Source organism: Hemiscyllium ocellatum, chromosome 5, assembly GCF_020745735.1.
Source record: "Hemiscyllium ocellatum isolate sHemOce1 chromosome 5, sHemOce1.pat.X.cur, whole genome shotgun sequence".
In the NCBI taxonomy this organism is placed as follows: domain Eukaryota; kingdom Metazoa; phylum Chordata; class Chondrichthyes; order Orectolobiformes; family Hemiscylliidae; genus Hemiscyllium; species Hemiscyllium ocellatum.
In genome coordinates this window covers 62,583,214-62,609,334 of record NC_083405.1, presented here as the reverse complement: position 1 = coordinate 62,609,334, position 26,121 = coordinate 62,583,214, and the positions used below count along the sequence as shown (strand labels likewise).

General features: G+C 39.9%; 1 protein-coding gene across 8 annotated transcripts in view; it reads left to right on the top strand.

Annotated features, from left to right (window-relative positions):
* invs (inversin) overlaps positions 1–26,121 on the top strand; it is a 272,361-nt gene that overhangs the window by 37,624 nt on the left and 208,616 nt on the right. For all 8 annotated transcript variants that reach the window (XM_060824802.1, XM_060824803.1, XM_060824805.1 and 5 more), the window contains one exon: positions 24,554–24,689. In XM_060824802.1, coding sequence (XP_060680785.1) covers positions 24,554–24,689 — 136 coding nt within the window. The remainder of the gene's footprint in view (positions 1–24,553; positions 24,690–26,121) is intronic.

The following is a 26,121-nucleotide window of genomic DNA, read 5'->3' as shown; positions in this document are numbered from 1 at the left end:
CAGCATTTCATGCAGAAGTAACCAAGTTCACCCAAGTCAATACTGATGAATTATAAGTTTTAAAAACGTAAAATACAGAAAATTGGCAGTAAAGCAGGCAGCATCTTTAGGAGAGGATAATCATGAATCTGAAATGTAAACACTGGCAAAGTTCCTGACAAACTGTTGCAGTGATCAGTCATTACAGTGTTAGGTTCTTATTTTATATTGCAGTATTTTGTCTTTTTTGTTAAAGTGAGAAATTTTATGCTAAATAACTACTTGTGTTTAGGTAGTTCCTTTAACTTAATAGATAAATCTTAAGATTATTCAGATAAAGAACATAAAACAAAATATGATGCCACGGCACTTGAGTAGAACTTGGGGAAGATGACAGTGAGGTAGGTTTTAAGGAGTGTCTGAAAGGAATAAAATGAAGTGGAGAGATTTAGGATGGCAATCCCAGAACTTAGAGTTGATAGACTTTCTCTTTAGTATAGAATACAAGGCACCAATAGTCAAAGTTGCCAGCTGGCAATGACTCTGCACTAGCGTGGTATGGTAACGTGCATTGAAATGAATGGCTGAGATTTAGCCCAACAAGTTTTGCCATTCAGCCGAATGGAGTTGTCAGTGATAGGCTAATGTCACACTCTAACCTGATAAAGCCAGGCATCATAACGTATTGAAACAGTGGCTCTCTGTTATAGATGCAGCCATGATTATGAAAGAAGCTATGTGTATACTTTTTTTCGCAGCACAATATCATCAGTACCTCATTTGTATATGCTGTGATGTATATCTTTGTACCATACGTTTTCCAACCTGGACAATTGACAACTAATTTGTAGCTTTAAAAGTTAACCCATATTCATATACTAGCTATTTTAAAATGCACAAGTAGTCCCACCTTCCCTGTAGTAACATTGCTGTTGAGAATAGATATGATTAATGATGCTAGCTAACCTTTTGGGTCTGTATATCCATATAATTAATCTCAGGAATAGATGGAATGCCCCAATAACATAAGTATACAAAACAAACATCATTTAATAAGCTGTGACAAATATAATCTTAACCACTTGGATTGACTTGTTTAACAAAAAAAAGTATTGTCAAGTTTTGTGGGTACCTGGAGCCATGAAATTTGCATATTTCATTGGACTTCAAGATCAAAAATTAGACTGGATGATCAGATTACTTTTCTTAAATCTGCAACAAGCTTCAATTCATCACTCTTCAGGTTACCTTAGGGTCTGTGCAGATGAATGACTGGGGGGATAAATGAAGCATTCAACCTATCTTAATCTTTTTTGCTCCTCCTCTATTTTTGTAGACAAGATAGGTATTTTATGCATTGATTTTCCAAAGAATATGTTTTATACAGTCTTTGTGCTGGAATGAAGAGATAAATAGATACTTCGCTTTTATTAGAAAGAAACTGCGTTTAAGCTTTTTGTGAGTACAGCACCTCAATTGCCATTTGCAAAAGAGATTCCAAATTTCTGCCACTCTTTGCGTGAAGAAATCTTGCTAATTTTGTTCCTGAAAGGTCGTGTTCTCTAATCTTTAAACTGTGGTTGGGCTTTCATCCTCGACGCAGGTGGTGGGAATCAGAAAAATACCAGACTTTGTGGAAAAAAATTACTCCGGTGGTGCAATTTTCATTGCCTAGTGTCAAATCCTTATCTTAATGCTTTAAAGGTTTTTTGGCTTTGAGTTAGCTGAATATTCCTTTGTTGCCCCCTTTTTAAACTGGTTTTTCTCATCTGCCATCTTCCTGACTCGCTATCCTTGAAATCTTTCACTCTCCTGCCCACGCTCTTCTTGCAAACATCTTCTCCCCTGAACTACCTTACCACCTCCTCTATCATCTCAAGCCTTCTCATCCCTATAAATCTCTTCTGCAATTGCCTCATCCTCCTACACCTGTCCTTTTCTGGCAGACACTACCTCCATGAGCAACAGCACCTGGAGCTAGCAAAGGATCCTCTTGCCTCAAGGAAAAGGTCACCCAAACAAAAGGCCCTATGTTCTAGCCAGTAGCGGCTCTCAGCAAACTCACCAACCCAGTTCTGCAAATTCAGGCCTATGTTTCCGGTCATAAACTCCCCAGTAACAGAAATAGTTTCCCCAATTTTACCCTATGCTTAAGATAATATCTTAAAAACTTTGATCAAGTCACATTAAGTGAAAGGGCTAAATTGGGGAAGGCTGATGACCAAAGGCAGACCTGGACAATTTAGATTGGGGCAGCTGTTTGAGGGTGAATCCACATCTGACATGTGGGAATCTTTTGAAGGCTAGTTCATTTCAGTTCAGGATCAGCATCATCCTGTCAGGATAAAAGATGAGGATGGCAAGATTTGGGAACTTTGGATGCCAAGAGATGTTGAGAATTTAATCAAAAGGAAAAGGAAGCATAAGGAAGGTTTAGGAAACTGAAATCAAACAAAGTGTTTAAAGGAAAGCAGGAAGGAACTTATACAAGAATTTAGGGATAGACAAGATCATGAAATGCCCTTGGCGAGTAGGATTAAAGAGGAAGTAGGTGAGCTCCTCAGTGAGTACTTTGCATTGGTATTCACCAAAGAGAACGTGGGTGATGGTAAGATGAGAGAGCGGTATGTTGATACTCTTGGATCTGTTGATATCAAGGAGGAGGAGATGTTGGGTATCTTGAAAAACATTAATGTAAGTAAGCCTCTAAGATCCTCTGATGGGATCTACCCGGGATACTGAAGGAGGCAAAGGAAGAGATTGCTGGAGTCTTGACAGAGATTTTTGTCTCATATTTTGGCAGAGACAAGGTCTGAGAAGACTAGTGAATAGCCAAGATTGTTTCGTTGCTTAATAAGGGCAATGGTGATAAACCAGGAAACGCATGAAGGTGGATAACTTCCCAGGACCTGATCAGGTGTACCCTAGAACTCTGTGGGAAGCAAAGGAAGTGAATGCTGGGCCTCTTGTTGAGATATTTGTATCATAAATAGTCACAGGTGAGGTGCTGGAAGACTGAAGGTTGGCTTATGTGGTGCTATTGTTTAAGAAGGGTGGTAAGGACAAGCCAGGGAACTATAGAGTTGTGAGCTTGATGTCTGTGGTGGGCAAGTTGTTGGAGGGAATCCTGAGGGACAGGATGGACATGTATTTAAAAAGGCAAGGATAGTTAACATGCCTATGTGCGTGAGAAAACATGTCTCACAAAATTGATTGAGTTTTTTGGAGAAGTAATAAAGAGGATTGATGAGGGCAGAGTGGTAGGCGTGATCTATATGGACTTCAGTAAGGCGTTCGACAAAGTTCCCCATGGGAGACTGGTGGGCAAGGCTAGATCTCACGGAATACAGGGAGAACTAGCCATTTGGATACAGAACTGGCTCAAATGTAGAAGACAGAGGGTGGTGGTGGAGGATTGTTTTTCAGACTGGAAGCCTGTGATCAGTGGACTACCTTTAGGATCGATGCTGGGTCCACTACTTTTTGTCACTTATATAAATGATTTCGACATGAGCATAAGAGGTACAGTTAATAAGTTTGCAGATGACACCAAAATTGGAGGTTTAGTGGACAGCGAAGAAGGTTACCTCAGATGACAACAGGATCTTGACCAGATGGGCCAATGGGCTGAGATGCGGCAGTTGGAGTTTAATTCAGATAAATGCAAGGTGCTGCATTTTGGGAAAGCAAATCTTAGCAGGACTTATACAAAAAATAGTAAGGTCCTGGGGAGTTTTGCTGAACAAAGAGACCTTGGAATGCAGGTTCATAGCTCCTTGAAAGTGGCGTCGCAGGTAGATAGGATAGTGAAGAAGGCATTTGGTATGTTTTCCTTTATTGGTCAGAGTATTGAGTAGGAGTTGGGAGGTCATGTTGTGGCTGTACAGGACATTGGTTAGGCCACTGTTGGAATATTGTGTGCAATTCTGGTCTCCTTCCTATCGGAAAGATGTTGTGAAACTTGTAAGGGTTCAGAAATGATTTACAAGGATGTTACCAGGGTTGGAGGATTTGAGCTATAGAGAGAGGTTGAACAGGCTGGGGCTGTTTTCCCTAGAGCGTCGGAAACTGAGGGGTGACCCTATAGAGATTTACAAAATTGAGTGGCATGGATAGGATAACTAGACAAAGTCTTTTCCCTGGAATGGGGGAGTCCAGAACTAGTGGGCATAGGTTTAGGGTGAGGGGGTAATGATATAAAAGAGACCTAAGGAACAACTTTTTCACGCAGAGGGTGGTACGTGTGTGGAATGAGCTGCCAGAGGAAGTGGTGAAGGCTAGTACAATTGCGACATTCAAAAGCCATTTGGATGGGTATATGAATAGGAAAAGTTTGGAGGGATATGGGCTGGGTGCTGGCAGGTGGGACTAGATTGGGTTGGGATATTTTGACAGCATGGATGGGTCGGACCAAAGGGTCTGTTTCTGTGCTGCACATCTCTAGGACTATGACTCCATAGCCTGGTGAGCTTTATATCAGTGATAGGGAAATTATTGAAATGTTTAGGGACAGACGTACTTGCATTTGGAGAAGAATGGAATTATTGGGGATAGTTAGCATTACTGAATGTGGGGGAGGTCTTGTCTCCCAAACTTGATTGAGTATTTTGAGGGAGTGATGAATATAATTGTATGTAGAGCCGTGGATGTTTGCTAAAACATTTGAAATGGTCCCTCATGCCAGTTTGGTACAGAAAATTAAATAGCATTGGAATCTATGATGAGTTGGCAGATTAGAGTAGATTCCCTGCAGTGTGGAAACAGGCCTTTGGCCCAACCAGTCCACACCGACCCTCTGAAAAGTAATCCACCCAGACCTATTCCCTTACATTTACTCCTGACTAATGAACTTAGCATTATGGGCAATTTAGCATGGCCAGTTCACCTGATCTGCGCATCTTTGGAACGTGGGAGGAAACTGGAGCACCCAGAGGAAACCCATGCAGACACAGAATTGCAAACTCTATACAGACAGGTGCCTGAGGTGGGAATAGAACCCAGGTTCCTGGCGCTGTGAGGCAACAGTGCTAGCCACTGAGCCACCGTGCTTGCCCCCAGTGACTCAGTGGTTAGCACTGACTAAACTGGATACAAAATTGTCTTGGTCATATGAGACAGAGGGTAGTTAGAGGTGTTTTTCTGACTGGAGGTCTTTGATCAGTTATGTTTCAAGGATCATGCTGGAACCTCTCATTTGTAATATGTATAAATGATATGTATGACAATACAAGTGGTCTGATTAGTGAGTTTGAAGATGACGTGAAAGTTAATGAGTTGTGGGTGGTAAGGAAGGTTGTTAAAGGATACCACAGTTGGAAAGTTGGGCAGAGAAATGGCAGATGAGTTTAGAAGGTCAAATACAAGAGGAAAGTGTACAATAAGTGGCAGGATCCTTAGGAGCGCTGATACCCAGAGATCTTGGAGTGCAAGTCCATAGCTCCCTGAAAGTGGCACCACAGTAAATAAGGTGGTAAAGAAGACAAGTGCATTCCTGCCTTCATTGGTTGGGGTGCTAAGTATAGAATTTGGCAAGTCCTGCTGCAAAATGTCTAAGACTTTAGTTAAGTCACATTTGCAATATTATGTGCAGTTCTAGTCACCACACTATCGGAAGAATGCGGTGGTGTTCGAGAGGGTGCAAAAGATGCTTATCAGGCTGTTGCCTGAATTAAAGTGTATTAGCTATAATGAGAGACTGGACGAACTTGGATTGTTTTCGCTGGAACATTGGAGGCTGCGCTAATAATATGTAAAATTATGAGAGGCATGGATGTGGTGGATAGTTGGAGTCTTTTTCCCAGGGTGAAAATGTGAAATATTAGAGGGGTATAGGTTTAATGTGAGAAGGACAAAGTTTAAAGGAGATGGTGCAAGTACGTGTTTTACACAGATGGTGATAGGTGACTGGAGTGCGCTGTCAGGGGAGGTGGTAGAAGCAGATATATTCGCAAAGCATAACAGGCATTTAGTTAGACACCTGAACAGGTAGGAAAAAGAGAAAATGTGTAGACAGTTGAGATTAGTTTAGAATGTATCATGGTTGATAAAGACATGGTGGACCGAAGAGTGTGTTCGTGTTCTGTACTGTTTTGTGTTCTGTTTTCTTAAAATTTAGGAAATTTAACCATAGTTTGTTGACAAGGTGTTTTTGCACCTGTGGCCATTAGGGGGGTGGTAGTTTGTATAAATATATGAACACCACATCAAAAATAAACTTTCAGCATAGCCACCACCAAGGAAAAAAAAGTCTTCTATGAGGGCAAATGATAGGCTGCATAATGAAAAAAATGTACTTTTAAATTGAGACCAGAGGCAGTTGGGAGCCAGAAGCAGCATAAAAACAACCCAGGTATGAGAATGCAGCCTTACCGAGCTGGGAATAGTGCCTGCAGGTTGGAGTATGTATAATCATTCGCAATACATGACATCTTTCATCCTTTTAAACAATTTGAGACAGCCATGGTTGCCTTAACCCTTTCAAGTTAAATCAGCTTTTGAATGTCACTCAAGAAAAGACATTGAGTTTCAATGCCTCTGTCGTCCAGATTGAAGTAGAAAGTCAAATCTGCTGATAGGTGTGACAGTCTTGTTCCATTGACGGTTCATCCTGAACAAAACCGCATTTGAATTTCACAAGTAATTGTGATCGTCCATATTTTAATTATATGTTGTATTGAGTTTGAGAACTGCCTGGAGCAGATATTGTCACAGCTAAATGATGTGTTGACAGCCACCACTTCAAATAAAGTTACATTTTAATATTCATCATTTCAATGTATTTATGCCTTTTGTTATGGATCAGGCCAGAACTCCCCCCCCCCCCCCCCCCCCCCCCCCCCCCATACGTTTCAAGAAGGTAGCTCAAACCCTAACTTTTGTAGCTGTTTTAGGCAGATGTAAGGTGGAAATTCCAGCGGATAAAATCACTTAGCTTCAAGTAAAACACAATGTGTTAACACAACACCGAATTAAACACAGGCAAAAGCAAACAGAATTTAGAATAACCTTATATGAAAACCCAACCAACGTAATATCCCAGCAATTTAACAAACAGCTGTTCTAATTTCCTGCAAAATCCCCATAAATAAACCCCTTGGCAAAAAGATAAATGCAACCACAGGTTTCTTACAGGACAGATGTTAGAGAGAGAGTCAGAAAGAAACGTCTATTGAATCAGGTATTCTTTTTTTTCCCAGCAGTTTTCTTTGACCAGCAACTTTGAATAGACTGCTTGCTAAAACCAAACCAAACTCGGAAATAAAATGCTGAACTGGGAGAAATGGCTGCTCTCTTTTCATTGTACAAGTGTTCGAACCAAAAATTTAAAAGCCTTTTCTCTGATTGTTGTCTTAGGCAGTATCTGTTAACCATTTACAAAATCCCTTAACCCAGACAAATCGGAACCTCTGCCAGAGAGAACTAGCCATTTGGATCCAGAACTGGCTCGAAAGTAGAAGACAGAGGGTGGTGGTAGAGGATTGCTTTTCAGACTGGAGGCCTGTGACCAGTGAAGTGGCACAAGGATCAGTACTGGGTTCACAACTTTTCATCATTTATATAAATGATTTGGATGTGAACATAGGAGGTATAGTTAGTAAGTTTGCAGATGACACCAAAATTGGAGGTGTAGTGGACAGCGAAGAAGGTTATCTCAGATTACAACGGGATCTTGATCAGATGGGTCTTGAGGAGTGGCAAATGGAGCTTAAGTTAGATAAATATGAGGTGCTGCATGGATAGGGTAAATAGACAAAGTCTTTTCCCTGGGGTGGACAAGTTCAGAACTAGAGGGGAAAGATATAAAAGGGACATAACGGGGATATTTTTCGTGTAGAGAGCGGTGCGGGTATGGAATGAGGGGGATATTTTAAAATGAGATGATTTAAAAAGCATCTGGATGGGTATATGAATAGGAAGGGTTTAGAGGGTTATGGGCCAAGTACTGGCAAATGGGACTAGATTAGGTTTGGATATCTGGTCAGCATGGACAAATTAAACCGAAGGGTCTGTTTCTGTGCTGTACATCTATATCTTCATATCTCCTTTGAACACTACACTAAAATCATGGTCAGGTATTGGAGAACAAGTGCATGTAATTATGGAAGTTACCTTAAAATAGTTAGTGCCCTGAACTTTTGCATGGACTTGATGGCTAAATTAATTACTTTTTGCACAATGACAGCGGAATTTTATGGGTTTTTCCCTGTTTCATGGTGTGTTTATGATTCATAATTCTCTAGTCAAGAAAGGCTGGCCCTTGACCTGCTCTCAGCGAGTTGCTGGTAGCAACTAAGAGAATGGTCGTGCAAGGTAATTGTTCCTCTAATTTTAATAATGCTTAATATTACAAAAAAAAGCAACCCTGTAGGAAACTATATCATTCATTATCCACTTGAGATCTCAATCTCAGACTTGCTTTAATAACTTATGAAAACATTAACAAATAGTGGATTTATAAATTGATTAAAACAGATACACAGAGGGAAATATTGGTGTTAGTCACAGGGAAACCTAATCATGACCTGCTTTTCTTCTATTCCTCAGAATATTGTGTTGGTGTACAGGGAGCTGCACTGCCTAACACTGTGTTGATACAGAAACTTCATTTTTAACTTTCAACTTAAGTTAAGCACTTCTGAACAATGATGGTGAATTTTGGCAATTCTTGTCAATCTCGAAATGCACAAACAAATGCTAAAAACAGAACTTATATGAACCAAAAATAAAATGGTCATTCTTTTGTATACCTACTTTGTCAAAGTAAGAAAATTACAAAAAAAAAAGTTGACATTTGTATTGAATGTTATAGGAAATATCAAAGATATAAGTCTTTACATTTACTTCACAGGATTTCTCAGGCTTTGGGGTTAACTGTATGGCTGAAAACAGTAGAAGTTAAATATGTTGGCAATACCACAAGATCTAATTTGTTCTAGTTTGTTGTATACCTGCTTTCAGTTTTTCTAAATGATATTGCTCATCTCATCCTTTTGAATGGAAACACTATAACCATAGTTTTTTTTAAGGCTGAATAATAGACTTTGTGCTCAAAATAATGGTGATGCTGTTAGCACTTAGTTTTACTAAACTATAAATCATACAGTAACTTCCCGCCACTGCACATTTGCAGGAAAAGAGATGAGATGAAGTTGTTGTAATAATGTGATACTGGTTAAACTCAGCAGGAAAAAAAGAGCTTAAAACTTTTACTTATCTATACTGTCCAACTGCTCATGATTTTGAAAATCTCTATCACAGCAGCCTTCTCTCCACTTCTTCAATTTATCCTAACAACTGAAGTTTCTCATCCCTGGAACCATTCTTGTAAATGGCTTCTGCACTGTCTACAATGCATTCCCAGCTTCCCTATAATGTGTTATCTACAACAGAACAGACTACTCTAGCCAAGGCCTAAAGAGTGTCCTGTACAAGATCAATATCACTTCTCTGCTTTTTTTATTCAATGCCTGTATTAATAAAGCTGAAGACATTGTTTGCTTTATTAAGTACTCTCTCCACTTGTCCTACTACCTTTAATAATCTGGGAAGAGTGCATGATAATGTCCCACTATTCTGCAAAGTGTATAAATGTATAATATCTAAAGCAACTACTAAAATAACCAATTTGTCTGACTGCTCTGCAGGATAAAAGCAGTCACGCCAGGTTAATCAGTAACAGAAAATGACTTAACTTTAGCAAGAGCAGTGAAATGAAATAATTTCTAATATACTACTGTGTGATTTAGACTATACATTTAACAGTCCCAAAATACACCTCAGTTATGCTTACGATAAACAAAAGACAACTGGTTAACACACAAACTATGGTTGGAAAAATAATATAGGCAGGTTAAGTAAAATTCTGAAGACGAGAAGTCCAGAACACCAGGTGTAAAATTACTTTCTCACAGTCCTGTTGAGTTTTGCAATGTTAACACACTTTTGCCTTTAGGGTGATGGTCATTCTTTGAATCAATGGCTGATCAGATGGACTGAGGTCTTTTGAAGAATTTATTCTTCTAAGCTTTCATTGTTGTTCAGTCTTTTCCCCATGTGGGCTGAGAGAGAAAGAGACAGGTGCTTTCTCTTTACTGACTCTGGACTTTTCTTCTCTTTCAGGAACGGTGGCTCCTGGAAGTTGCAACTTTTTAACACTGTGTGGTTCAAGCAATTAGATAGCTGTTGTCCTATAGCTTCTTAACTTGGAAGATTCTTGTGTCCTCAGTCTTAAATTCGCCCTTTTACTGCTTCAAATGAATATGTTCATTAACACAATTCAACAATATATGCAGCATTTGATTTTCAAGTGGCAAAGTTTTCCTGGTCTTTTAATTACTGTGATCCACTTTCCCTTTTCTGTTTGCAATCCCAAAAATGAAAAATATGTTGTTTCTTACAGCAGGAAAATTCAATAAATGACCTGAAACCTATGTGTCATTGCTTTGATATAAGCTGACTACAGGTAGACTTTAATTAGGGTAGCTAACAGAAGTGTTTTCAGTGTACTATGAAGCTTTTACCTTAAAGCATCTGTTGTGTAAAATAAATAATTGAAGCTGTTGGTGGGGATTTTATTTTTGTGGTGTGTATGCTGAAGATCTACCACTTTGCTGATACCATACATTAAGTTGACTGGACCAGCCTGTTCATAATGCAAGCACTGCTCTCCATGGTGTATACGACATGTGAATTAAAATAGGACTCCTGTGCTAGTGGTTAAAGAGGTCAGCAGCTGCAGTCCAGCAGTTGGTTTCTTCCAGGCTACCTGAAAGAATACATGAGACTGGCAATCAAGGAGGGGCATGGGGGGTTCTGTGCAGCTTTTGGCACCCTTGTTTTCCACTGCCCTGTGTCAGAACGGGATCTGTAGTACATATGCCAGTGAGCACAGACAAGGTCCCTGCATGCTCAGGTCAGAAACCATGTTCTTCATAATCCTGCAGCCAGAGTGGGGAGCGGCGTGCCCCTGTTTCCTCTGAGTGACCCTGGAGCACGATCCATAATGATGGCGTTAGCATCTTTAACTCGAAGGTTCAGGTTTGCTACTTTACAGTGAATACTCTGCATTGTGAGTTACTTGTGATCAATTTCTGCTGTCTTTGGTGACCATTACATATTGCGTGGAATCAACCACTGACTCTTGGCATCTGCCGATCCATCCCTGGCCACCATGTATTTAAAATGGCTCACCTTCTGACACCACCACCCATTCCTTGCCTTCCTCTTCATCCTCCTGTTCTGATGACATGGGTCCTTCCTTGGCATCTATCTCTTCTGAGTGCCCAAAATTGTGCAAGGTGAGTAGATAAACAATATCCTGACCACTTTGGCAGTTGAATATTATAATATGTCACTTAATCTGTCAAGCACCTGGAAATTTATCTTTAATAACTGAATTTTCAGTGATCTTCCACATTTGAATATAACTCCCATGATAATGCTGCTGGGCCTCATTCTGTATGTTTCTCAGGGGAGTGAAGAGCCATGTCATTTAAAGGATGAATGAGCAGTGCTTCAAAAGCTAGTGCTTCCAAATAAGCCTGTTGGACTATAACCTGGTGTTGTGTGATTTTTAACCACGTCATTAAAAGCTTTGTTGCTGTACAGGCAGTCATGTGCATGGCCAACAGGATGGAAAAGCTGAGTCAGGCAAGATTCCTCCAAATTAAACATGGTGACATTGTCTGGAAATTGAACATTCATAATATCATCAGGTGGTCTAATCCCATCCAAACATTGATAGAATGGAGTGCCTTTTGTTAATGAATCTCTCCAACCTATCAGGAACATGATACAATTGGTGCCCTGTGTGAGGCTGCCTGTGTCCAGTGTTCAGACTGATTCTATTTCTTAAAAAAAGGGATTTACAGAATTTTCCATGGACTCATGCAGTTTTGGAACACAGAGCACCTCACACATTCAATGCATTATCTGAGCTGACATGGCACATATTGTTAAAGTTCATTTGAGAATGTAACTTTTTAAAGAAAAAGTTCTGGGATTTACATGTGAAAAAACCAACATGATCATTCTCAAAGATGAGAGACGTAACAAACAATCCAGGTCTTTTTCAATGTATAATTTGAGTTACATCACACTGTAAACTTGTGCTATAAATTCTCTGTCTTACGATCTTATACTCCACAAACACCTGATGAAGGAGCAGCGTTCCGAAAGCTAGTACTTCCAAATAACCTGTTTGACGATAACCTGGTGTTGTGTGATTTTTAACATTGTACACTCCTGTCCAACACTGGTATCTCCAAATCAAAATTATGAGGGGCATAGATAGGGTAGAGAGGACGAAACTCCTCCCCTTGATGGAGGAATCAATCACGGACCATGGATTTAAGGGAAGGAGCAGAAAGTTTAAAGGAGATGTGAGGAAAAGCTTTTTCATCCAGAGGGTGGTAGGAATATGAAACTCACTGCCTGTGAGAATGGTAGAGGCAGAAATTCACATAACATTTAGGTATTTAGATGTGCTATGCCAAGGCACACAAAGCAATAGGCCAAAATGGTGGCGGACTAGGGCTCCTCACCAGAACTTGTCATTCCGATTGCTTTTCTATGTTTTTCATCTTTCGTTGCTTTTCTCTGTCTTTATTTTGGTTCTTTGGTCATGGAGGTAGTGACAGTGGCGGATGATGGACATTGAAGGTCAACAGCACCATGATTTAATTGCTATCTAGAGTGGTACTGGAGCAGGATCTGCAGCAAGGCTGTTAACGCGGCAACAGAGCATGATAGCAGCTGGGGCCCAGCACAAGCCCAAGTTGCAATGAAGGATGCTGAGGTGGTGGTCCTGACCGGTGGAGGTCAAGAACAGCGGTGGTGAGGGTGGCAGGCAAACACAGGCAAGTCTTAGCCCAGCGCAGGGAAGAGTAAGTCCTGTTGGGGGAAAGCCCAGCTTGGCGTGTCTGCTGGCCTATGGCTTAAGAGAGGACTGCTTTCACTTTTTTTTCACTTCTTTACTAAGAAGACTGTAGTGCTGAAGTTTGCAAGTTATTTCTTTATTTTTCTGTATGATTTTGTACCTAGGTGCATTGTGCTTAAGATGACGCCGTGTGTAGTCACATTGTACACTTTTCACAGTAGTCTTGTACCCCGTACTGGAGTACGTGTGATGATTAAACTTCAATCTAAATCTCAAATCTAAGTGCTGGAAAATGGCATGAGAATAATTAGTTGGTTGAGTCTGCGCCAGTCAAAAACCATGTGCCAAATGGCCTTTACTCTCTGCTGTAGATTTTTATAACTCTACACGTACAGTTATTCCTTTCACCCAGGAAACGTCAGATATTGCAGCAAAACTGTTTTTTTTCTGCATCTTGGAAGGTCTGTGGGCCTGGTGTAAACTTGCACAATCCACGAATCCAGGGCATTGTGATTGTGATTGAGATAATGTATACATATATACTATTTAACAGTATAGCAATTTACAAATACTTTGTTGAAAGGCATAGTGAGATAATTAGTGCACCACCTCCATCTAGTGGCCTTAGTGCAAAGGTTTCATTTAACTGAATTGACTTTGCATCTATAGCTCTATAATATGAGCATACGGATTAGGAGCAGAAGTAGTCATAGAGTTGTACAGCATGGAAACAAATCTTTCGGTCCAACTCACCCACGCTGACCAGATATCCTAAATTAATCTAGGACAACCATCTGATGAAGGAGCAGCATTCCGAAAGCTTGTGCTTCCAAATAAACCTGTTGGATTATAACCTGGTGTTGTGAGATTTTTAACTTGATCTAGTCCCATTTACCAGCATTTGGTCCATGTCCCTTTAAACCCCTCCTATTCATATACCCATCGAGCTGCCTTTCATATGTTGTAATTGTACCAGCCTTCTGCACTTCCTTTGGCAGCTCATTCCATACAAACACCACCCTCTGCGTGAAAATGTCCCTTAGGTCACTTTTAGATCTTTCCTCTCTCACCTTAAATAAGTACATTAACAGGAAGGGACTAGAGAGATATAAATCCTACAAGTGAACTCAGTTTTAGTATGGATGGGCAAAATGTGGTGTTGCAGGCTTGGCGTGTCCATGCTGTTTTGTTCTTTGTTTTTCTCTTTGTTCTATGCCCTTTAGTTCTGGACTCCCCCACCCCAAGGAAACGATCTTGTCTATTTACCCTATCCATGCCCCTCATTTTATAAGCCTCTATAAAGTCAACTGTCTGCCTCTGACCCTCTTGGCAAAATAGACTCAATCTATTTAGCCTCTCCATATAGCTCAAATCCACCAACCCTGGCAACATTCTTATAAATGTTTGCTGAACCCTTCAAGTTTCATAAAATCCTTTCTATAGTAGGGAGACAAGAACTGCATACAATACTGAAAAGGCAACCTGACCAATGTCCTGTTCAGCCACAACATGAAATCCCAACTCCTATAGTGGGCAGCACGGTGGCACAGTGATTAGCACTGCTGCCTCACAGCGCCAGAGACCCGGGTTCAATTCCCGACTCAGGCGACTGACTGTGTGGAGTTTGCACGTTCTCCCCGTGTCTGCATGGGTTTCCTCCAGGTGCTCCGGTTTCCTCCCACAGTCCAAAGATGTGCGGGTCAGGTGAATTGGCCATGCTAAATTGCCCGTAGTGTTAGGTAAGGGGTAAATGTAGGGGTATGGGTGGGTTGCGCTTCGGTGGGTCGGTGTGGACTTGTTGGGCCGAAGGGTCTGTTTCCACACTGTAAGTCTAATCTAATCAATGCACTGACGAATAAAGGCAAGCATACCAAATACCTCCTTCACTGTTCTGTCTACCTGGGAATCCACTTTCAAGAAACTATGAACCTACACTACAAGGACTCTTTGTTCAGCAAGAGTCCCCAGGACCTTACCATTTAGTGTATAAGTCCTGCCCTGATTTGCCTTTCCAAAATGCAGCAGCTCACATTTATCTAAATAAACCTTCATCTGCCACTCCCCGGCCCATTGGCCCATGTGATCAAGATCCCATTGTACTCTGAGGTAACTTTTTTTACTGTACACCATACCTCCAACTTTGGTGTCATCTGCATACTTAGTAACCATACCTCCTATGTTCATATCCAAATCATGTATGTAAATGATAAAAAGCAGTGAACCTTTCACCGATCCTTGTGACACACCACAAGGTCTCTAGTCTGAAAAGTAACCCCCCCCCACCACCTTCTACCTTTTGAGCCAGTTCTGTATCCAAATGGCTAGTTCTCCCTGTATTCCATGTGATCTAACCTTGCCAACTAGACTCCCATAAGGAACCTTGTCAAACACCTCCCTGAAGTCCATATAGATCACATCCTCTGCTCTGCCCTCATCAATCCTCTTTGTGACTTCTTCAAAAATACTCAATCAAATATGTGAGACATGATTTCCCATGCACAGCCATGTTGACTATCCCTAATCAGTCCTTGTCTTTTCAAATGCATGCAAGTCCTGTCCCTCAGGATTCCCTCCAACAACTTGCCCGTCACTGATGTCAGGTTCTCTGGCTACAGTTCCCTAGGTTTTCCTTACCACCTTTCTTAAATAATGACACCAATATTAGCCAATTTCTAGTCTTCTGGCGCTCCACCTTGGCTATTGATGATACATATATTTCAGCAAGGAGCCTAGCAGTATCTTCCCTAGCTTCCTGCAGAGTTCTAGGGTTCACCTGATCATGTCCAGGGATTTATCCACATTTATTCATTTTAAGACGTCCAGCGCCAACTCGTCTATAATATCTTTTTCAAGATGTCGCTATTATTTCCCCACATTCCATATCTTCCACATTGTTTTCCACTGATGCAAAATAAGTGTTTAGTATATCCCCATTTCCTGAATTTCCACACATTGACTGCCTTGTTAATCTTTAAAGGGACCCTATTCTCTCCCTAATTGCTCTTTTGCCTTTGATGTATTTGTAGAAGCTCTCTGGATTCTCCTTAACCCTATTTGTCAAAACTATCTCACGTCCCCATTTTGTCCTCCTTCTTTCTCTCTTAAGTATACTCCAATTGTCTTCAAGGAATTCACCCGATCTCTGCTGTCTGCCTGACCTTTTCCTAACCAACACCTCAATTTCTCTTGTCATCCAGTATTTTGCTAGACCTACCCCAGTGTTGCCCTTCACTCAACAGGAGCATACTGTATCTGAACTCTCGTTATCTCATTTTTGAAGGCTTCCAATTTTCCAGCCATTCTTTACCTACAAACATCTGCCCCCAGTCAACTTTTTCAACTCCTAAAGCGTGCTCTACTATTCAATAAGATCATGGCATATCTGTTTGTTTTTTGAATTCCACGTTCCCATCTAGTCTTGATAATCTTTGATTTTCCTGCCGAATAAAATCTTCTATCTGAAAAATATTCCATCTCTCTGAGGCAGAGTTCCAAAATTACACAACCCTCTGAGAGAAAAAAAATCTCCTTACCTTTGTCTTAAGAGGGTAAAACCTCTATTTTTAAAACAGTGATTAAAGTATCAATCTAGTAAACCTCCTTTGAAGCACCTCAATGCATTTGCATTCTTGCTTAAATAAGGAGAAGTACATGAATACTGAGTACAGTATGCAAAATGTGGTCTTGTTAATGTCCCTGTGTAACTGAAACATAAAGTTAAAAATCACACAACGCCAGGTTATAGTCCAACAGGTTTATTTGGAAGCACTAGCTTTCAGAGTGCTGCAGGTAGTTGTGGACAATAAGATTGTAAGACACAGAATTTATCACAAAAAGTTTACAGTGTGATGTAACTGAAATTATATCATGAAAAAGACCTGGATTGTTTATTAAGTCTCATTCTCAAGTGAACTTTAACAGTTGGTGTCGTGTCGGCCCAGATAATGTATTGAAGGTGTTAGCTCCCTGTGTCAATGTAACTTATAAAAAATATTTTGCGATTTACATATGAAAGAGCTGAAACCAACATGGTCATTCTAAAGGATGAGAGACTTAACAAACAATCCAGGTCTTTTTCAATATATAATTTCAGTTATGTCACACTGAAAACTTTTGCTATAAATTCTGTGTCTTACGACCTTATTCTCCACAACCACCTGATGAAGGAGCAGTGCTCCGAATGAAAGTACTTCCAAATAAACCTGTTGGACTATAACCTGGTGTTGTGATTTTTAACTTTGTACACCCCAGTCTTACACTGACGTCTCCAAATCATAACTGAAGCATGACATAGTAATTGATTTATAAAGTCATACAGCACAGAAATAGACCCTTTGGTCTATAATCCCAAATTAACTAGTCACACCTACCTCCTCCTTGCCATATTCCTCAAGATTTCCTATTCATGTACTTATGCAAATGTATTTTAAACATTGTAATTATACTCACATCCATCATTTCCCCGTGAACCATCCTCTGTAAAATATTTGCCCCTCATGTCTTTTTAAAATCTCTCTCACCTTAAATGTGCCCCCTAGTTTTGAAATGCCCCATTCTAAGGAAAAGACAACTACCAGTAACTCTATCTGTACCCCTTGTTATTTTTATTAATTTCAGTGAGGTCACCTCTGAACCTTCTGTGTTCCAATGAAAAAGGTCCCAGCTTATCCACTCTTTATTTAGAATTCAACCTTCCATACCCAGTTTCAATTCCTGTTGTAATAAAAAATAACATTTAATTAACTTGCTTAAGTGCTTGCTGTATCTGCATACTAGCATTTTGACTTGTGCACTAGTGCATGACCACCTGTGCACTTCAAGTGATATGCCACATGAACTGTAGTTCAGTGAGCAATGCTGTTTACTTGACCAGGAGAATTGGGTGGACTTTTAAATTGCATAATCTATGCCAAAAAAATTATTGCAATCTGCAATTTTCATAAAAGTTTTTGAAATTTTCGAAGTCCGTTTCAATTTGCTGTTTATAGTGATATAGACAATGGATTTTTTTCAGTTTCATGCCAATTTGTACATGTGTGTATAATGTATTTTACGTCCTTAATTACAATAGAAACTGGAAACATTTTCAATTTGAAAGTGCTTCTTTAAAGGTCATTTGCCTGCCTGTAAAAACTATTTGGCAGCCTTCAATTGTTTATCAGATTGAGGATATGCAATCAACCTTATTAGTAAGACAGTTAAATCAACGAGGAGGATGAAATTATCAGATAGGAAATTGTTTGCGGCATGGATTTTGGCTCTTCCCAATACATAATTGGAGTAAATTTCTGCCCAACTGAATGATTGTTGGACAAGCAATGTTACAATGAGAGGCAAGGACTCAGTCCTTTTGAACTTATGCATGGACATTAGGGTAGGAGGATCCTTAAATGGATTAAAGAGAAATTTCATAAACTAAAGCTCAGTGGTAACCCTTCAAGTCTGTGTTTCAAGTTTGAGAAAAATTAATCAAAGCATGTGAATTAGCAGATATAATGTATTTAACAATCAATGAAAATAGAGCAGATAAAAACCAAAGCTAAGTTTTGTTTTGCTGATTGTGAGATGTTAGTGTTATTATCTGTTTCTGGGCAACCATTAGCAGCAATGTTCAGTCAGCAAAAAAGAAACTTCGTAATGGCAGCTATGTCGTGAATACTCCAGACAAGAAGAAAAATCAATGGGTTTGTCATGTTAATATGTTAAAGAGATATTATGACAAGGCGGATTGTTAGGTAGTGAAAAAAATAGGATGTAAAATAAAATTATGAAAGCAATTGCCGAATGAATCAGAAATGATCAGTTGTGAGTTGACTCTCTAGTAACAAGATCGGATAGTATGGAGATACTTAAACATTTAGATGCAATATTTTTCTGGAAGATAGAATCCTATCAAAGTGACTACAGAGGCTATTAGACTCATAAGTTAATATATCTGAATAAGCCATGAAAACATTTTTTGATATTAATATGGGGCGATGTCACCCATGAAACAACATCCTTACAGGCTCAGTCCAGAGAAGTTACCTCAGGTGAACGAAGAGGTAAATTTCATGACGGGCAATCACATTATTAAACTGAGTACCTAGAGCTCACCCATTATGATGATGAACCAGATAGATCACAAGGTTTTTGTTATGATTATCATAAGTCATAGTGATAACAAGAGCTGAATGTTATTCTGTTGCTAGACTAGAGAACTGTATTGAAAGAATTGGACATGCATAATTCGTTGCCAATATCGATTTGCTAAAAGGATATGAGCAATTTGCATTGAGTGACAGAATCAAAGAAATATCAGCTTTTTTACCAGCAAATTAATGTAAAATCGTACCTTTTGGAATAAAACCTGCACCAGCAACATTCTAACAATTCAACAACAAAGTCATTGGTCTAAGTAACTCACCTTTATATCACGACTAGGTTATGTTCAGCCAAACCTAGGAAGAATGTTTACACTGCTTGAATGAACTGTCTGATAAGATACACAGAATCAACATGGTCATGAAAATGGTTACGAGTAAATTTGGTGAAGCAAAAATGACTTACTTAGGCCGCACAGTGGGCCAAATTCAAATAGCACCAAAGGAAATGAAAAAAGAGGTGTTTTGGATATATCTGTGCTGAAGACAAAACCTAAAATGCTACAATATATTACCATAAGTGGATTTATGTTGGATGCCCATGTCCCGCGAATGACTTTTTAAAAAAAGGTAGATGTCAAGCTTAATTGATCTGCGGTTCTACGTTGTCCCTCTTCCTCCCTTCTTAAATAGTGTAGTGACATTTGCTAACTTGCCATTATCAAGAACCTTTACAGAACCTATTGCATAGGCAGAAACAAGTGGTGTATTCTGAAAATAGCTTTTTTAAAATTAGTTTTATTGTTTTGTGGTGCAATGATAGTTACTCTAATTGCTGATTTAAAGTATCAGCACAGATCTATGAAGCTCAACAGTCTTTATGAATAGTGATCGGGTGTTCTTGCTGTTTGCAGGAAACATCTAAGAAATATCAACAAATGGATGGCTATATAAGTTAACAATGAAGATGAAGTTTTGTTGCTTTTCATTTCGGTAAAGCAAAGTCAAGACTTAGTAAAACTGTGTGGTGCTGAAAAAGCACAGCCAGTCAGGCAGCATCCGAGAAGCAGGAGAATTAACACTTCGAGCATAAGTCCTTCATCAGTATGCTCAATGTTAATTCTCCTGTTTCTCGGATGCTGCCTTACTGGCTCTGCTTGTTCAGCATCACACTCTGACTCTGACTCTGGTCTCCAGCATCTGCAGTCCTCACTTTCTCCAAAGTCAAGACTTATACAATTAAAAGGAAGGCCTTGGGGAGAGAGAGACGCAGGGGTTCTGGTACATAATTTTTTGAAGTTTGCATCACATGTAGACAGGGTCGTTAAGAAGGTGTTTACCATGCTTACCCTCAGTGCTCAGACTTCTGAGTATAGGAATTGGGATGTTATGTTAAGGTTGTACAGGATGTTGGTGAGGCCTGTTTTGGAATACTGTGTCCAGTTGTAGTGCTCCTATTATAGGAAAGATATTTTTAAGCTGTAGAGGGTTCAGAAGAGATTTACCAGGATGTTGCCAGGACTGAAGGGTTTTACTTATAAAGAGAGGCTAGATAGGCTGGAAACTTTTTCATTGGAACATAGGAGGTTAAGAAGTGACCTTATAGAGTTTATAAAATAATGACTGGTACAGATAAGGTGAATGGCAGGTGTCTTTTCCCTATGGTGGGGAATTTTAAGACTAGGGGGCATATTTTCAAGGTGAGAGGAAAAGGATTTAAAAAGGATATGAGGGGCAACTTTTTTACACAGTGGTTTGTGTGTGGAATGAACTTCCAAAGCAAGTGATGCATCTGGGTACAGTTACAATGTTTAAAAGATATTTCAATAAGTACATGAATAAGAAGTGTTTGGAGGGATGTGGGCCAAGTGCTGGCAAGAGGGATTAATTTAGTTTGGGATTATGTTAGGCATGGACTGGTTGGACCAAAGGGTCTGTTTTCATGCTGTATGACTCCATTTAGTACTTTAACCTTTCACTTTCTATTTTAAAAAAGACTATTAATTTGTGGGGGAGGTGAAGGAAATTGCTCGTTATGTATATTTTCATTTGTTCTTTAAAAAATGAACAGCAAAACAGTTGGTTAGATTTACATAACCACAATTCATTATATTGAAAAAGGGACCACTTTCAGAATGTATTTAAATTAACAAGTTGCTTTTCTCATTTTTATTTCAGAACACAAACAGTTGATCGGCAATGGAGACTGAGCTAAAATGACTTTGATATTATGTTAAGTTAAAAGCTAAATAGTTTCTGTATGATTCACATTATGGATAGTACACAGACTCAACTGCTTTCAGTTTAGTTTTATATTTTCATGAGATTTGCCATTTTAGTTTCATTGGAGGTAGAAGTTTGGCGAAGGAGGAAGATTCACAATCTTTTTATTTAAAAATCAGCCAAGCAACTGGACAATATAGAGAATAATTCTAGAAGTGATTGGGTTAACGCTTAAAGTTTTTGGCACAGGAGTGTTTCTGGTCTTTCGTGTGAAGTCTTGATGCATTCCAAAGCATTTGTTAAGGTTCAAGACTGTGGGAGGGCTGGTTAAGTAATTGAGGAGTTCCTCTCACGCAAGTGTGCTGAAAGTGAATGCTATGGTAATGATGTGGTGGATCTATGACGCTTGTTTGGGTAGCTTAGAAATTGCCAAAGTTCAGATACCATTTTAAAAAAAACGTGGATTACTGCAATGAATACCTTCTCATATATTCCATTCTGCTTACAAAAACCCACAAGAAAAAGCTGTATTTCTCAATGATTACAAATTTTACTGCAAATATATGAACAACAAAAACTCTTCAGTGCTGCATATGTGAGATTTATTTTTTTCTTTTTGAACATTTTTCAAAATTAATTTCATTGATACGTTTCTTGAATTTCCGTCAAATCTGTTCTGGTTTCAGTGGCAATAATTAAAGTTGGCATCATATTGAGGAACATGGGGACATTGTGGCCATGCCACTGGACCAGTAATCCAGAACCCCAGACGAATGTCCTGGTGACAGCGGTTCAAATCCCACCATGGTAGATAGTGAAACTTGAATTTGATGAAAATCTGAAAAAAAAAGCCAGTCTAATGGAAACAATTGTTGATTGTTGTAAAAAGCCTCTGATTCACTCATACCATTTAGAAAAGGAAATTTGTCATCTGTACTGAGTTTGACCTGCATGTGTTCCCAAGCCTACAGCATTTGCCTATGAACAATTATGATGGACAGTAAATGCTAGTTTCTCCAGTGACACCCACATCCCATGAGCAAATTTTAAAATATAAACTGTTTGCATATTGTATTGGTTATTCCTCATCTTATTTGGATTGGTTGAGGAGAACACTTAAAGTTTATTTTTAAAATCCTGGCCTGGAAACTTCATATCTATGACACAGTAAAGGATAATAATTAAAGGTATATTTTTATGATAAAAGAATTAGTGTTAGCTAATAATATATTTTCAGTATTTCTTTTGATATCTTCTTACTAACTTTTTGTTGTCGAACTACTCGTTATGATAATCGAACAGGTGTAGGTTGTAGCCCAGCCATAGTTACCTTATACAAAAACAGAAGTTGCTGGCAAAGCTCAGCAAGTCTGGCAGCACCTGTGAAGAGAAAACAAAGTTGACTTTTCAGATCATCTGAGGACGGGTCTCCGACCCTGAAACATTAACTTTGATTTCTCTTCTCAGATGCTTCCAAACCTGCTTTCCTTTTCCTGCTACTTCTGTTTTTGTTTCTGGTTGGCAGCGTCTGCAGTTCTTTCAGTTTTTTCATAGTTATCATATCTCTGGATCAGAGGATTGTGGATTCAAGTTTTACTTCAGAAATCTGCGCCCAAAATCTAGGCTATCACCTTTGCAGTAGTGAAGGAATGCCGCAGTGTTCAGTGGTGTTGTCTTTTAGATGCATTAGTGATTTTCCTCTGCTCTTCATAGTTCCTCTGCGCTGCAGGAAGTGGTGGCTCGTTAAACTAATGTTTTAACGCAGTTCCCTTTGTGGGTGTTGGGATGATTGCTTCTGTAGTTCAATATCTGTTCCATATGTGGTGTTTTCCTGTAAACGCTGTTTTGAAATTCCCTATTGGCTGTTCGCTCTACTGCGACATCTATGGATGGCAGTTTGTTGTTGTTTTCCTCCTCTTTAGTGAATTTTAAGGGTATTATTGATGGTCTTGAAGGTTTCCTCTAATTTGTTTTGTTTGGTGACAATGAAGGTGTCATCCATGCAGCGGACCCAAAGTTTGGGTCGGATGGTTGGCTGAGCTGTTTGTTCGAGTCTCTGCATTACTGCTTCTCCTAAGAACTCTGATTTCAGAGATCCTATGGGTGTTCCGTTGGGTTGTCTGTAGGTCTTGTTGCTGAAGGTGAAGTGGGTGGTAATGCATAGGTCCACTAGCTTGACGATGCTGTCCTGCTGATGAAGTTGGTGATGTTTGGTGTTTGTGTCTTTGTTCTTCTAGTAATGTAGTCAGTATTTCCTTGGCCAGGTTGATGTTGTTGGATGTGAACAGGGCTGTTACGTCAAAGGAGACAATTATTTCATCCTCTTCTATCTTGATGTCCTTGATGGTCTTCAGGAATTCTTGGGTGGAGTGGATGGAATGGTGTGAGTCTTCTATTAAGTGCTTTAATCTTTGATGTAGCTTCTTTGCCAATCTATAAGTTGATGTTCCAGGCCGTGAGACTGGATCTGAGGGGGACACCTGATTTGTGAATTTTGTGTAATCCATAGAAGCGTAGAAACTAGCCAGAAAGAGACGTGACCCACTCTCACTAGCATCCTTACATACAGATGAGGAAGGACACCACTTCTACTGGGACAAGCCAAACAAAGACATGCATTAGAATTCCTAGAAGCATGGCATTCCAACCAGAACTCTATCAACAAACACATTGACTTGGATCCCACTTACTGCCACCTGAGAGAAAGAACAGGAAATTACACCACCAACCCAAGGAAACCTAAAAACATAAATAGAAAGTGGGCCATGCCACCAGCACATCTTCTGGAGGCTTACTGATGATGTTACCTAGTATGGTGACAAAACGTCTGAAAACGAACCTTCCAGCTCAGTGAGCAAACCTACATCCAGATCCTGTTTCTAGTTTCTGCTAATTTAGAAGTGTGCCACTCTAAATTTGTTTTTCTTCCTAAATCCTCACCACGCCTTATTGCATCAAATTCTATTCCGAGCTATATTCTTACCTAGTGCTTTGACGTGAAATTTTACTTGTGTGTCTTGAGATTTTCCTTCCTTTTTGTTTAATCCACAGATGTAAGATCCATGCTTGATACAGATGTTTCATTCATGTGTTGCTAAGTCCTTTCTCCTGTTTTGTACCCCGGTGCCTTCCACATGAAGGGCTGTTTGCTATAGTCTACTTTTTAATTTGGGAAAACAAAACCAGTATCCACTCTTCTGTGCATTGTTTAAGCAATTGTAACAACTGAATGCTATTTTAAAATTGATATTAGTATTTTTCTGACACGTACCTAAGCCTAGAAAATTCTTAGTAAAGTTAAGTTTGAATTTGGAGGCATGCTTAGAAAAAAGACATCTTATTTTTGACCTAAAATGTTCTATACTATTTGATTGACTTGTTCTTTACTCAGGCAGGAATTATACCTCGATCTGGTGGAAGTACAAATGTTACAGAGAACTGGTTGTCTAATGGATCAATACTGACCTCTCAAGTTCATGCTGCTGCAGTCAATGGAGACAGGTGTGCACTGCATAAACTCATAGCAGGTGAGCAACCTTATCTTTGTAGTTAAATACTATAAGGTTGCAAGAGTTGTACAGCTGACATGTAAAAGTAAACAAAATATTGGTCCATTTTGGTGAGGCGATTCAAAGAGTATAGATTCAGCAAAATTGAAGAAGCCTACCTTGACTCAGTCTTTTCTCTCCTATCCAGTCCCTGCCCATGTACATCCGTGATTCCTCTGACATTTTATATCAGCTTCAGAATTTCCAGTTTGCAAGCTCCAGGCACCTCCTGTTTACCATGGGTGTGTGTTCCCTTTACACTCTCAATCACCTCTGGTCAGAGGGGTGAAGAAACTGAGGACTGCAAATCAGACTTGAGAGTGTGGTGCTGGAAAACCACAGCAAGTCAGGCAGCATCCGAAGAGCAGGAGAATTGATTTTTCGGGCATAAGCCATTCATCAGGAATGAGACTTGTGGACCGGTGGGGCTGAGAGATAAATGAGAGGCCAATGGGACTGGGGAAAGGTAGCTGGAAATGTGATAGGTAGATGAAGGTGTGGATGGGAGTGAGAAGGAAGGAAGATGGACAGGTAAGACTAGTCAAGGGGGCAGTGCAGAGTTGGAGGTTTAGGACTGGAATAAGATTGGGGGAGAGAAAGTGAGGAAACTGGTGAAATCCACATTGATCCTGAGTGGTTGCAGTTTTCCAAGGTGGAAGATGAGGCGTTCTTCCTCCAGGCATCGGATGGTAAGAGTTTGGCGATTGAAGAGACCCAGGACCTGCATGTCCTTGGTGGAGTGGGAGGGGGAATTGAAGTGTTCAGCCACAGGGCAGTGGGGTTTGTTGGTGTGAGTGTCCCAGAGATGTTCTCTGAAATGATCTGCAAGTTGGTGTCCTGTCTCCCTGATGTACAGGAGACCAAGTTGGGTACAACGATTCGGAGTCAGAGGGGTGGCGGTGGATGTTTGCACGTGCCCCAGTTATGTCTGTCTCTTCATAGGATATGTGGAGCATTCCTTGTTCCAGTCCTGTTCTGGTTTCCACCCACAACTCTTTATCCGATATATCAATGATACCATTGGCGCTGCTTCCCTCCCTTGTCTGAATTGAAAACGTTAATTAATTTTGCTTTCAATTTTGCTTCCAATTTCTACACCGCCCTTACTTTCACCTGATCTATCTCTGACTCCTCCCTTCCCTTACTTGACATCGCTGTTTCCATATTTGGGAAAAGACTGGCCACTAATATCCACTGTAAATGCTCCCACAGCTACCTGGACTAGACATCTTCGCACCATGTTTCCTGTAAAGACTCCACTCCATTCTCCCAGTTCTTCCGTCTCCATTGCATATGTTCCGATGAGGCCAACTTTGACAAGGGAGCATCTGAAATGTCCACCTTCCTCATCTGAGGATTCCCCAGCACCCTCAACCGGGTCTATCCCATCTCCTGCTCTTCCGGCCTCACT